Source organism: Sphaerodactylus townsendi, linkage group LG12 (assembly GCF_021028975.2).
Source record: "Sphaerodactylus townsendi isolate TG3544 linkage group LG12, MPM_Stown_v2.3, whole genome shotgun sequence".
In the NCBI taxonomy this organism is placed as follows: Eukaryota; Metazoa; Chordata; class Lepidosauria; order Squamata; family Sphaerodactylidae; genus Sphaerodactylus; species Sphaerodactylus townsendi.
The window spans coordinates 54,083,009-54,095,610 of NC_059436.1; the positions used below are offsets into that span (position 1 = coordinate 54,083,009).

The 12,602-nt window shown below is 49.1% G+C and overlaps 1 protein-coding gene across 4 annotated transcripts in view; it reads left to right on the top strand.

Annotated features, from left to right (window-relative positions):
- Positions 1 to 12,602, top strand: part of USP20 (ubiquitin specific peptidase 20) — a 49,811-nt gene that overhangs the window by 20,818 nt on the left and 16,391 nt on the right. For 2 of the 4 annotated variants that reach the window (XM_048512250.1, XM_048512249.1), the window contains exons 6-14: positions 1,531 to 1,662; positions 1,819 to 1,915; positions 2,062 to 2,131; positions 2,752 to 2,865; positions 4,161 to 4,239; positions 5,750 to 6,182; positions 8,706 to 8,843; positions 10,073 to 10,221; positions 12,090 to 12,262. In XM_048512250.1, the coding sequence (XP_048368207.1) occupies positions 1,531 to 1,662; positions 1,819 to 1,915; positions 2,062 to 2,131; positions 2,752 to 2,865; positions 4,161 to 4,239; positions 5,750 to 6,182; positions 8,706 to 8,843; positions 10,073 to 10,221; positions 12,090 to 12,262 (1,385 nt within the window). The remainder of the gene's footprint in view (positions 1 to 1,530; positions 1,663 to 1,818; positions 1,916 to 2,061; positions 2,132 to 2,751; positions 2,866 to 4,160; positions 4,240 to 5,749; positions 6,183 to 8,705; positions 8,844 to 10,072; positions 10,222 to 12,089; positions 12,263 to 12,602) is intronic. The other 2 variants (XM_048512251.1, XM_048512252.1) reach the window with 2 other exon arrangements.

Consider the following 12,602-nt stretch of genomic DNA (forward strand, 5'->3'; position numbering starts at 1 on the left):
CCTTTTAGGGCCGTGAGCAGGGGTCAAACTGGAAAACGTATTGGGGTTTTTATGCTATGGATTGTTTGGAAAGATAATTGATTTGTTGGGGACACCAGTGAGGGTACTTCCGTTGGGATTGCTTTATATAATTTTTTAAAATTAATAAGCCTTTATTTGGCATAACAATAACCATAACACAATTAAAAAAAACCTGAGATAAAAGGTACACAAATACAAAGGTTTAAGATAGAATATAAATTATTGATTGTACATCACCTCCAGTAAAAATTGTGCTACCAATTCACAAGTTTCATTGTCAGTATTGTCCAGAAGGAAAGGAAGTCTACCTGATTCTCCCATTTCACTAGGTATCCTAGAAAGAATATTGGAATATTTTGATCTGATATTAGCAGATTTAGGGCAGCAAAGCAGTTGATGTGCCAATGTTTCAATTTGTTGTTCACCACAAGAGCATACCCTTTCGCTCATTTCCAAGTTGGTAAATCTACCACGCAATAAAGCGGAGGGGAAAACATTGAAACGAGCAAGTGTGAGGGCTCTTCTCTGCATAGGATTAGTAAAAAAATACAAATAGGGAGCAATTGCTTTATATAGTTTCAATCCTGTGGCTTCTGTTTTCCCACAAATTCTGGTCTTCCAGAACAGAAAATTGAGCTTAAGATACCTATTGCTTGCCAAAGAAAAACAAAAAACTGAACTACAAATTATGCAAGATGCCAAAGCCTCCGAACCAAAATACTGACTAGCAACAGTGAATGTCCAGCTTGTGTTCCACACACAGAGCTTGGTAATTTTTTGCATGAATGTTTGTCACAGGACTGTCTGCTCCGGCAGCCAGTTTGCAGCCAGTTTGCAGCCAAGCGAGTCTCTTGCTCCTTTGCTGTCTGAGATCTTCTCCACTTGGGACCTTGTGCCTGCAAAGCTTGGGCTTTGCCACTGTGAAACAGACCCTCCCATCAACTGGGGATGCAGCCGCCATAAGCTGCCAACGTAGCTTGGAGCTTCCTTCTCCAACTGGTAGAAGCTCTTTAAGATGTCCAGCTCACCTACCACCTGAGATCCTTTACATACCGACGACTGGAGCAGGGGCCTTCTGTATATGAGACCCAGCGTGGTGTAAGGGTTAGAGTGTCAGGCTAAGGTCTGAGAGAAACCAGGTTCAAATTCTCACTGCCACAGACTCTTGTTGAGTAACCTTGAACCTGTCATACACTTTGATCCTAACCTACCTTATAGGGTTGTTGTGCAGATAAAATGGAGGGGAGGAGACAGTTGTAAGTCATTTTGGGTCTCCATTGGGGAGCGAAGTGAGGGTACCAATGAAGTAAATAAATAATAAAATATCACTGAAATATGGACCTACTTTGAATATGTGCTTGATTGCAATAAATAAATTATGCTTTTTTTTAAAAAAAAAATTGAGATTGCGTGGCTGTCGTCTGTGTAATATGTGCATTCCTGGTTACTGGGAAATGTAAACCTGGAACATGAGATACAGTTTCATTGCTTTGTTTTTTAATGCACTAGGCCAAAAAGCACAATCTGACCGTGAACTTGACGACATTCCGGGTGTGGTGCTATGCGTGTGAAAAGGAGGTGTTCTTGGACCAGAGGCTGGCACCCCACAGTCCAGCCCCGCAGGCAAAATTAACCGACCAGGTCTGTGCTTTTGCCGGTGTGCTTGTAAAACTGTTGGCCAGGGGCCGACTGGCTGAACGGGGGGCTGAATTTTCTCTGCGTCATCTTGCCGTACTGCAAAGAAGGTTCACCCCTGATTGCCCCCTTTTTCCCCTTCTGCCCCGTCTTCATGTCCAGGATTCTCCTCCACTCGCTCATCCTCTGAAAGCTGTTCCGATTGCAGTGGCTGATGAAGGGGAGTCGGAATCAGAAGACGATGATCTCAAACCCAGAGGTGAGCCCTCGTGGGGTTTGCATTTGGAAAAGACCTCATCGTTTTTCTCTTGAAGGAAGAAACAGGCAGAGATGCTGAAAGGAGAAGAGGATGAGCTGTGGAATTCAGTATTCTTTCCTTTTTTGTTGTTTTGCTTCCTTCTCTAGGCCTTACTGGAATGAAAAACCTTGGGAACTCCTGTTACATGAACGCTGCACTTCAAGCCCTCTCTAATTGGTAGGCCACCAGAAAGCTCCAGGAAGTAAATCCCTCCTCCTGTGGGTGGGCGTATCCTCAGGGAATCAGGAATGAACTAAGGGGCTAAGAGGGGCATTGGTTTTCTCCATCTGCTTAGCTGGAACCAGCTTCCTGCCTGGAGAAAACTAGCACATCAGGGGAAAGAGGTTCTGGCCTTTCATTCTTCTTGCTGTGCTACTTCCCTGTGTAGAGAGAGAGGAAGAGAGAGTTTCTGACATGAAAAAGGAAGGCTCCTCTTTTAGAAATCCTGTATGGTGGTTCTGGCTGAATTTTGTGCTGCTTCTCTTTTGTGTAGTCCCAGTTTATAGGCCTGGTTTTTTTGGAACCATAATAGCCCCAGTTTTTGCTTTCTGGCTTTTTGGCCAGAATCTGGTTGCTTTCCCAGAATGCTAAACCAGTCAATGGCAGAAACTCAGGATAGAAATCGTTAAAGTACAATGGGTGGAATGGCAAGAATGCTTTAAGTCAGAGTGGGGTTCCTTAGCTGCACTGTCTCTGCTTGAGCTTAGCTTTTCTGAAAGGCCTCCATGTTTTCTCTTTAACTAAAAAAAAATCTATTAGCACAATTCTCACTTGGTCCTCTTGTCTTTTTTGCTTAGCCCTCCACTCACACAGTTCTTCCTAGAGTGTGGGGGACTCGTGCGTACAGACAAGAAGCCGGCGCTGTGCAAAAGCTACCAAAAGCTGATTTCTGAAGTGTGGCACAAGAAGCGGTAAGTAAACCAGGCAGAGAGAGGAAGGGATCAGGGTGTGTTTGTGGGTTAAAACAAAACAAAACATTGCCTTTTGTGAACAAGGCCCTTCTAGAAAAGAGACTTTTGCAGCAGATCTGCCCCTTTTTTTTCAGAAAGACAACATTGTTTCCAGTGTTCTCTGGCATTGAGCAGAACTGAGAGAAGGGGGTGGGGGTGGGAGAAAAAGCTTTTCCTGGACTGTATCACTACTGGCAACCCTACATGTGGAAAAGTAGCCCCTTGGGATGGAGCAAGTCTCTCTGTGTAAGAGATGTGCCAGAGATGGGGTTGGCAACCATGAGACGATGGGAGTGCTTCTGAGTTTTATATCAACCAAATTATTTATTTATTAGATTTTTTTCCCATGTGCCCTCCTCAAAGCAGTTAACATTTTAAGAAGACAATATATGCCTACACTCACTCACTCACTCACTCACTCACTCACTCACTCACTCACTCACTCACTCACTCTCTCTCTCTCTCTCTCTCTCTCTCTCTCTCTCTCTCGCTCTCGCTCTCGCTCTCGCTCTCTCTCTCGCTCTCTCTCTCTCTGGCCTCTACCCAGGCCAGGGCCTTTACAGCCCTGGCCCCGTCCTGGTGGAATGCTTTACCATCTGCTGTCCGGGCCCTGCGGGACCTTGGTGAGTTCCGCAGGGCCTGTAAGACTGAGTTATTCCACCGGGCCTTTGGGGAAGCCAGCCGCAGACTGCCTGCCCCCTCTGTAGCCCCCACGACAGTTTTGCCATCTTCAGCATTGCCTGATGACTGATACCATCCATTTTGGGGCAATCCTGGCCCTCCTGGCCTTTGGGTTGGGCGCCATCTGTGCATGCATCTGGGCATGTATTTTTATTTGTAATTTCTGAAATTGCTGCTATAATGTATTTTAATGAATTTTAATGTTTTATCGTTATATTGTATTTATGAGACCTTATATTGTATTTGTTTTATGTCTCATTGTACACCGCCCAGAGCCCTTCGGGGGTTGGGCGGTCTATTAAGCTGAATAAAATAATAATAATAATAATAATAATAATAATAATAATAATAATAATAATAATAATAAAGTTTCTGATCCCCTTGCTGTAGCAGCTACGCATCCTCCTCTGAAATGCATCCTCTTTTGAGGCTCTGTGGGACAGCAGCACCTCTTTTTGTGTTTCTCTGCTGACCTGTGCTAGAAACTTGTCGCCAAAGATCTGCATTGCCTCTTGCGTGTGTTCAGAGCTTATGAATAAAGTGGCTTTCGTTTTGTGTTGGTTTCCTTTCATCAGCCCCAGCTACGTGGTCCCGAGCAGCCTGTCTCATGGTATCAAACTGGTCAATCCCATGTTCCGAGGCTACGCACAACAGGTGAGTTAGGCCATGAATCACATTTCTGTTGCTTGGTACTTTCCGATCCTCTTACCATGGCAGACGGAAATGCATCCTCCTCCAAGTCTCTGGGATAGCAGCAGCATCTCTTTTTTTATATATATATATAGAATTTTTTTATTAAATCTTAAAACATTTTACAAATAACATTAACTCATTACAACACTTGTGTATCCAACATTTTCAGTTTTTGTCTACATAACATAACATTCACTAATCTATATTGGTCATCTATTGACCTATATAAAAAACAACGACAACTCTATTTCACTGTTTACTTTCAAAGAGACTGATTTGAGTCTCTATTAAATTTTGTTTGTTGATTTTTCTGGAGTATACACTTCCTCCCCGTTAATTAACTCCGTCTGAAATTTCTGACATTCCAGGTCTGACTCGGTGGGTTATATCCCAGTTATTTCTCACTCTTTTCTTTCTTTCTTTTTTTTTTTTTGATCTTTCACTTTTGTATCTTTGCTGCTCTGACTTTTACAATTCAGCTAGCACAAGCAGCAGCATCTTTTGAGTGTTCTAGGAAGCCAGTTCAGGTACTGAGGAGCTGACGTTGTCCTCCCTGCCACTGTGAGGATGTAGCTTTCTGCAGCTTGTGCTAGCTGAAGCTGCTGATCGTGGCCTGGGTTTGCCATTGCTGTGCCCAAAGCATGCCACTGGGGATCCCCCTCCCCCACTTAGTGATTCCAGGGCCAGAAACAGAAACGGCAATTCCCAAACACTTCATTCTAGTTCTGTGCCACATAAGATTGCCAAAATGTCTTAAAGGGCATATTATTTTAAGTAGTAATGTTCCCCTTGTCACTTTTGGGAAACAGTAGAGCATGGCTCATTGATCTAAAGCAGAGGTTCCCCACATGGGATATGCGCCAGAGCATTTGGGGGTATGTGAAAAAAATTACCTAGTGGGTTTGTTAATACAGGGGTACCATTTTAGGGAAATGGGTTGCCAAGGGGTTCTTGTGTGGAAAAAGGATGGGAAGCACTCATCTAAAGCACAACCACCTTTGGTGCTGTGTGGTTTCCAGGCTGTATGGCCATGTTCTAGCAGCATTCTCGGCCATACAGCCCGGAAACCACACAGCACCCCAGTGATTCCGGCCATGAAAGCCTTCGACAATACACAACCACCTTTGTGGGAGCTTGCAAAATACTAGGGAACTGAGATTGTGAAGAACTTCTGAATGAAAGGACCTGAATGGCCATACAGCCCAGAAACCACACAACCCCCCTGTTAAAACAGGACTGATTTCCTGTCATTTCAAGCCTACCTTCTGGAGCTCGTGGAATGCTGGCAGCTGAATTCTTGCTCAGCAGGTGTTGATCTGTTCTGATCCATCAAGTAAATTGTTGGCATCGTAAATGCTGGTAGATTCTGACTTGAGTTCATTGTTGGAGCGAAGGCTGGCCTTGCAGATCAGCACACCTTTCTCCCCGGGGTGATCAGTGACGGAGGGGTCTCTCTCTTTGGCTCCCCCAGGACACACAAGAGTTCCTGCGCTGCTTGATGGACCAGCTTCACGAAGAGCTGAAGGAGCCAATTGCCGCTGAGTCGCGGGACTCGGACTTGAGCGACACAGACGACAAGCGAGAGGGCGACCGCAGTCCTTCGGAGGATGAATTCCTCTCCTGTGACTCAAGCAGTGACCGAGGCGAAGGGGACGGGCAGAGCAAGACTGGAGGCTTACTGGTGGAGGCAGAGCTGTTGATCCAGGATGAGGCAGGAAGGGGGATCTCTGAAAAGGAGAGGTCGAAGGACCGCAAGTTCACATGTAGCCACCGGCGGAGCAACTCTGAGCAGGTGGATGAGGATGCTGACGTAGATACCTCTGTGATGCCCTTGGATGGCAGAGCTTCCCCGGAAACCCTCCCCCCTCCCACTCCGCGTCCCACCAGCCCTTCTCGGACCCCAGGTACAATTGAGGACGAAGGCAGTGCCTGATCTCTGCATAGGGGAGGGGAAAGCACTACCAATTCTCATTCTTTTTTAGACCAATTTTGCCACCATGCTCCCCTTCCTTCTTCCCACATGAGCACTTGTAGTCCTGCAAAGATGCTGTTGAGAATTTTGTACCACAAATTCCCTTGGTTCCCTCACAGATCTTCAGTTCCCTGGTGAAAGATGGGCCAAGTAGTTTGGTTAGTGTAAAGATGGCAGGTCTGCCTGGTTCTCTCCCAGCCAGCTGGCCTTGACGGAATGCCTCCAGCCGGAAGCGTGACGGGCTTCAGAATCGGCTGACAACATGAATCTTGGTGGGCCCGGCTTATCTTGCTGACCAAGATGAGCATTCCGTTCCCATGAGATGGGCCTGGATGGCCCAGGGAGGGGGAAGGGATTGAGTACGTTATAACCTGAAGTTTGGGCGGGAGGCCTCATTCCTGTCATGTCGTGTGTGTGTGCTTTCTAAGATGTCTGAATAAACGGTCTTATATCCAAAAGCCTTTTATTTCTGATAATAAAAGGCTTTTGGATATAAGACCGTTTATTTCTGATAATAAAAGGCTTTTGGATATAAGACCGTTAATGTACATCTGCTAAGAGGGTTCTGCTTATCTCTGTCTGAGCCCCCATGGACATCTCCCTCCCTTTCACTCCTGACTGAAGTATAGAGGAAACTAAGAGTGAACTGGCCCACAATATTTGGGCGCCTTCCCACACAAGGTGCAAGTTTCTGGGAAGCTGTTAGGTGTCAGTCCTTAAGCCAGTAAACGGTCTTTAGGTTGCGCTTCTGACAGAAGCCCAACCAACCAACAGGAGTCCTGCTGGACTAGATCACAGGCCCATCTAGAGCAGGGGTGTCCAACTAATTTGTTACGAGGGCCGGATATGACACACTTGTGGTTGGTCATGCCAAGCCCTGGGCGGGGGGCTGGCCCCAGAACGGCACTGTGGAGAGCGGGTGGCGGGCCCACCGTGGGGTGGGGTGATTGCCTTGAGGGGCTTATCAGGCCCGCAAGCCAGCCGAGGCCACCCCTCCCTCGCTCGTCATCTGGCCTGGCGCCCCTCAGCTGGTTCGTGGGCCTGATAAGCCCCCTCAAGAGGCCAGATTTGGCCCCCAGGCCACATGTTTGACACTCCGGATCTAGAGGAACGTCCAGTTTCCAGCAGTGGCTTCTTCATTTCTCGACACCTGCGTGGCCTTCATTTTCTCTTGCTGCTCAGCAAGTGGTTTGCAGAAGTGCCCTGCCTCTGAACATCGAAGCTCGGTTTAGCTATCATGATGCTTCTGCTGAGAGGCTTCTCTTTTCATTTGTTTGTTGTCCTGGTAAAGTTACTGAAGTCAGTGCCCCCCCACCCCAAATCCACCACTTCATCTTGTGGCCAGGGGTCCCGTGGGTTAATTCTGTGTTGCATGAAGAAAAATTTCTTTCAGGTTCTGCTAAACCTGTCGCCAGGCATTTTGATTGGGTGACCCAGATCTGGGGGAGCCAACGAAAGCAGTTTATCCCCACGGTTCATATTTATTTTTTGAAACTTTCCTCTTGTGGCGTAGGAGGTTAAGAGCTCGTGTATCTAATCTGGAGGAACCGAGTTTGATTCCCAGCTCTGCCGCCTGAGCTGTGGAGGCTTATCTGGGGAATTCAGATTAGCCTGGGCACTCCCACACACACCAGCTGGGTGACCTTGGGCTAGTCACAGTTCTTCAGAGCTCTCTCAGCCCCACCTACCTCACAGGGTGTTTGTTGTGAGGGGGGAAGGGTAAGGAGATTGTAAGCCCCTTTGAGTCTCCTGCAGGAGAGAAAGGGGGGATATAAATCCAAACTCCTCCTCCTCCTCTTCCTCCTCCTCTTCCTCCTCCTCCTCCTCCTCTTCCTCTTCCTCCTCCTCTTCCTCTTCTTCTTCTTCTTCTTCTTCTTCTTCTCCTCCTCCTCGTCTGTTCCTTGTCACTCTGCATTCCCAGCTAAAACCCTTTCCTGTCATCTCGTGCAAACCCTGTTGAAATGAACAGGAGCTTCACAGCATCTCTGCTAGTAGCTCCACTTCCAGGAGATGAGCCCTGACCACCGTTCTTTGACCAGAGGGACCAGAAGTCACTACTGCTTGGGAGAGTGGTGAGGGGTGTTGATTGACAGCTGGGGGTGTTTCCACAAGACTGTTTGGTGGCGGCACCAGCAATACTAAGAACACCAGAGAACGGGGAAGGGGGGCATCTCTCCTGTCGCATTCCCTTTCCCTCCCAGCTACTTTGACACCAAGAGATGAGCTGGGAGCCACATGCCAGCCAAAGCTGGAATGCTGCCACTGTTGCGTGAGTTTGTTGGAAGCCCCCTGGAAATGGTTTGATCAAAAAGAACACTTAAAAGAAAACCTTTTTGTGCATCACAATTCAGAATGGTCAGGATTCCAGTCAGAGTTGAGTGGCAGATGGAGTGGGTGCCTGGAATAATCAAACTAGCAAATCAGATGTGTGTGACCTGCTTTTCTCCCCTCATAGAACCAGACAATGATGCCTATACCCGCTGCTCCTCTCGACCCTGCAGCCCCATTCACCAAGATGTGCACTCCAAGCTGTCGAGCAGTCCTCCACGCTCAAGCCCAGTGAGGCTGGGACCCTCTTATGTACTGAAGAAAGGTAAGGCCAGGAAGTCGGAGGCATTTCAGCACTTTCAGTGGGCAGAAGCTTCATCTCACAGATGGTTTCGATCTGCCTGCTTGCTGGGACAGACACAGGTGGGGTGTGTGAAAGGCCTGTTTTTTTGCAGGGGGTTAACTTTTAGCAAGCCCAGGTGTCCCTGGTGAGCTCCGTATGTCAACAAATAAGTGTGGGGCATTGCGGATTTCCAGCCAGGAAATGGGGCAGGAGGGGCAGGGCAGGCGCTAGTTTGTCATTTTAGGGTTGTAGGGAGTGACCTTTGGCACTCAGATGCTAAGCAGGGACTACTTTGTCAAGTTCCCTGCCAGCATGGCCAATTGGCCATGCTGGCAGGGGCTGATGGGAATTGTAGTCCATAACATCTGGAGTGCCAAAGGTTCGCCACCACGGCCCTAGGGGAGTGATCCCCCCCCCCGACTGAAGGTCAGCTGCCCCCACTGGGGTTGGGTTCAGATCCCCATTTCCCAGGATGTGGTTAGCTCCCAAAAGTGACAGGATTTAGAGGCAAGAAGAGCCTGGAAAAGCGCCCCACCCGTGTCCCCGACCTCTGCATAAATGTGAAGCCTCACGATTGGACAGGCACGTTTCTTTTCATACCGTGTTCCAGGATACGCAGACCTTAAGACCCCCTTGCAAACAGAAAGCAGTCAGAAAGATTCACAGCACTGAGTGGCACATTACATTTTACCACCTAATTATGTCGGATGTTTAGACCACATTGTAGATCCTTGATTTGATCGAGAGAGGTGGGGGGCTTCATAGGGGGAATCCTTTTCTGGGGGCCACCCTAGTTATCTGTCCATCCTATCCTCTTTTTATCCTGCCCTCCCTCCAAGGAGCTCACAGTGCTATCTGTGACTCGTCTCCTCTGTTTTATCCTTGTCATGCTCTTAGGAGGCTGAGAGAGGGGGATCATCCAAGCTTGAATGGGGATTCGGACCCAAGTTTCTCCAGTTCTTGCCTTTGATCTGCACCCTGCTAGATCTCGTGTGTCTGCTTTGCGAAGGGGGTGAATTAGGCGGGGGGGGGGGGCGGCACACGAAGGGTTTTTTTTAAGCTGTCAGAAGTTTGGGTGTGTCGTTTTTTTTCCATGGGGTGCTCATGATTCGGAAAGCACGTGTTCAGCTGCCACCATACGTACTCCGCTTCCCTGGAGATGTTCCACTGAGAAACGGGGAGGTAATTATTTCCCACCATTCCTTCCCCAGCCCAGATGCAGGCCTTTGGCAAAAAGAAGAAGGAGGTCCGCTACCGCAGCGTCATCTCTGACATCTTCGACGGCTCCATCTTGAGCCTCGTGCAGTGCCTCACCTGTGACAGAGTGCGTCTCCTTACTGCTGCCGATCAAGTAAAAATGGCAAGGGACTGGCTCTTTTGGGGTCCCCTCCTGCAGGGAGGTGGCTTTTGTTTACAATTCTTTGGGGTCTGGAGGGCTAAGGGGTGCTCAGGCTTTGCGAAGATGCACCGGTGTGTTTTGAAAAACTTCTTGGGAAACAGGTCTCCGGCTTGCAGGACAGCTGCTGGGACCCTTGCCTGCATTCCCAAGCTTGATGTTTGCCAGGATGCTTCCAGCAGGGATGCAATTCCCTGTTTCTCAGCTGGAAATGGGGAGGCGTCTTGGTGTGTGAGCAGAGGGCCAAGCAGAGAAAGGGCTGTTTCACTGGCTGGCTGAGAGCCTGTGAACCTGATGCACTTCTGCCTGGGAAGCCAAGTGCTCAACTACTAGCCAGGGGTCTGCAACCTGCGGCTCTCCAGATGTTCATGCACTACAATTGGCCATGCTGGAAGGGGCCGATGGGATTTGTAGTCCATAACATCTGGAGAGCCGCAGGTTGCAGACCCCTGCCTAGACTGTTTGCCTGCGTAATTGCTGGCAAAGGTTTATTTTTAGTGTGGAAAGCAAAGCATTGCCTGCCCTCCTCCTGTTTTGGCACGAGTCGCTGTGATGAGTGTGCCTTGAAGGGATGCTTCTTCACACAACGTGTGATTGGTGTTTGGAATATGCTGCCACAGGAGGTGGTGATGGCCACTCACTTGGATAGCTTTAAAAGGGGCTTGGACAGATTTATGGAGGAGAAGTCGATCTATGGCTACCAATCTTGATCCTCTTTGATCTGAGATTGCAAATGCCTTAACAGTCCAGGTGCTCGGGAGCAGCAGGAGCAGAAGGCCCTTGCTTTCACACCCTGCATGTGAGCTCCCAAAGGTACCTGGTGGGCCACTGCGAGTAGCAGAGTGCTGGACTAGATGGACTCTGGTCTGATCCAGCTGGCTTGTTCTTATGTTCTTATGCATTATCAGCCTGCATAAAATACAGTCCCACACCCACCCTGCCCCAGTTAATGCCTCAGCAGCACAGTGTGGAAAAGAAGCTGCCGTTCACTCAGTGCGGCCCGGGTCACCACCTGGCCTCCGTTCGGCTGTCCTCCCTGCCCTTCAGGACAAGAGTGAGAGAATGTACACCTTCCCATCACTCTGTTGGCACCATGTGGCAAGTTGCACATGCCTGCCAGTTTGGTTTCTGCGACAGCACTGTCAGATGGCCAGGCGTCTTTCTCCCACGCTGCATGGCCTTGGCTGAGAGGTCCCGCCCTTCGTCCCTTCAGCAGGGGTCAGAGGGGTGCCAGGTCGAGGAAACTACTTTAGTGAGGCAGGGATCGCCTTGCCGTCTGACAAGGTTGCCGAGGCAGCCCAAATGGTTCCTGGATCTTTTGAAGGGAAGGAATGGGGATTGCTTGGGGACTTCTGCAGCGGGTGTGTGGCTTGCTGCTCAGATGAAAAATCAGGCCAAGCAGCAGGCCGGGAAGAAGGGCTTTGTGGGAGGGGAAGGAGAGGGAGACAGAGTGCAGGGACCCAAGAGTGTGTTGCGCCTCTTTTCCTCCACCTCTTAGCAGCCTCCTGATAGTTGATCCTTCTGTCTAAAAAGACAGCTAGCTGTGTGGTCACAAAATTGCAATGTAAGGCAGGGGTGAACACCCAATCTGAGAGGTTGCCGGGTTGAATCTCCTCTCAGCTGCAGGCTCAGTAGAAGGTCTTTGGCGTACGGTGCCCTCTCAGTCTCAGGTTTGCTCCCTCTTCTGTATATGCAGTGTAATTGTGGCCCAACTTACAGGCTGCTGTCCAAAGTATTCTGACTTCTTCTTCTCCTCCTCCTCCTCCTCCTCCTCCTCCTCCTCCTCCTCCTCCTCCTCCTCCTCCTCCTTCTTGTGGTGTGACTTCTTGCAGGTTTCCACCACGGTCGAGACATTCCAGGACCTGTCCCTGCCCATCCCTGGGAAGGAGGACCTGGCCAAGCTGCATTCGGCCATCTACCAGAATGTGCCGGCCAAGACGGGAGCTTGTGGAGACAACTACTCATCGCAGGGGTGGATCGCCTTTATCATGGAGTATATCCGAAGGTACAGGGGACCTCAGTTCGGGGAAGTGGAGCTGAGTTGGGGGTGGTATTTCGGTTGGGGGTGGAATACTTCAGAGTCTGTTTATTGGCTTAAGGGTCCGAGACCTAACACTTCTCCATCCAAGCCAACACAGGAAATAACCCCGGGTGTCTAGTGAAAACAATAGGCTGTGGGGTCCCAGAATTGAATTCAAGGTGGGAGAGGGGAAACACAGAGTACCGTATCCCAGCTCATGCCAGGAGGCTAATTATTGTCAGGCCCAGTATATGGCTGGGCATGACAGAAAGAAGCCTTCTTGGGGAGGGATGTTGAGAGTCCAGAGGAAGTCAGTCTAAGTAAC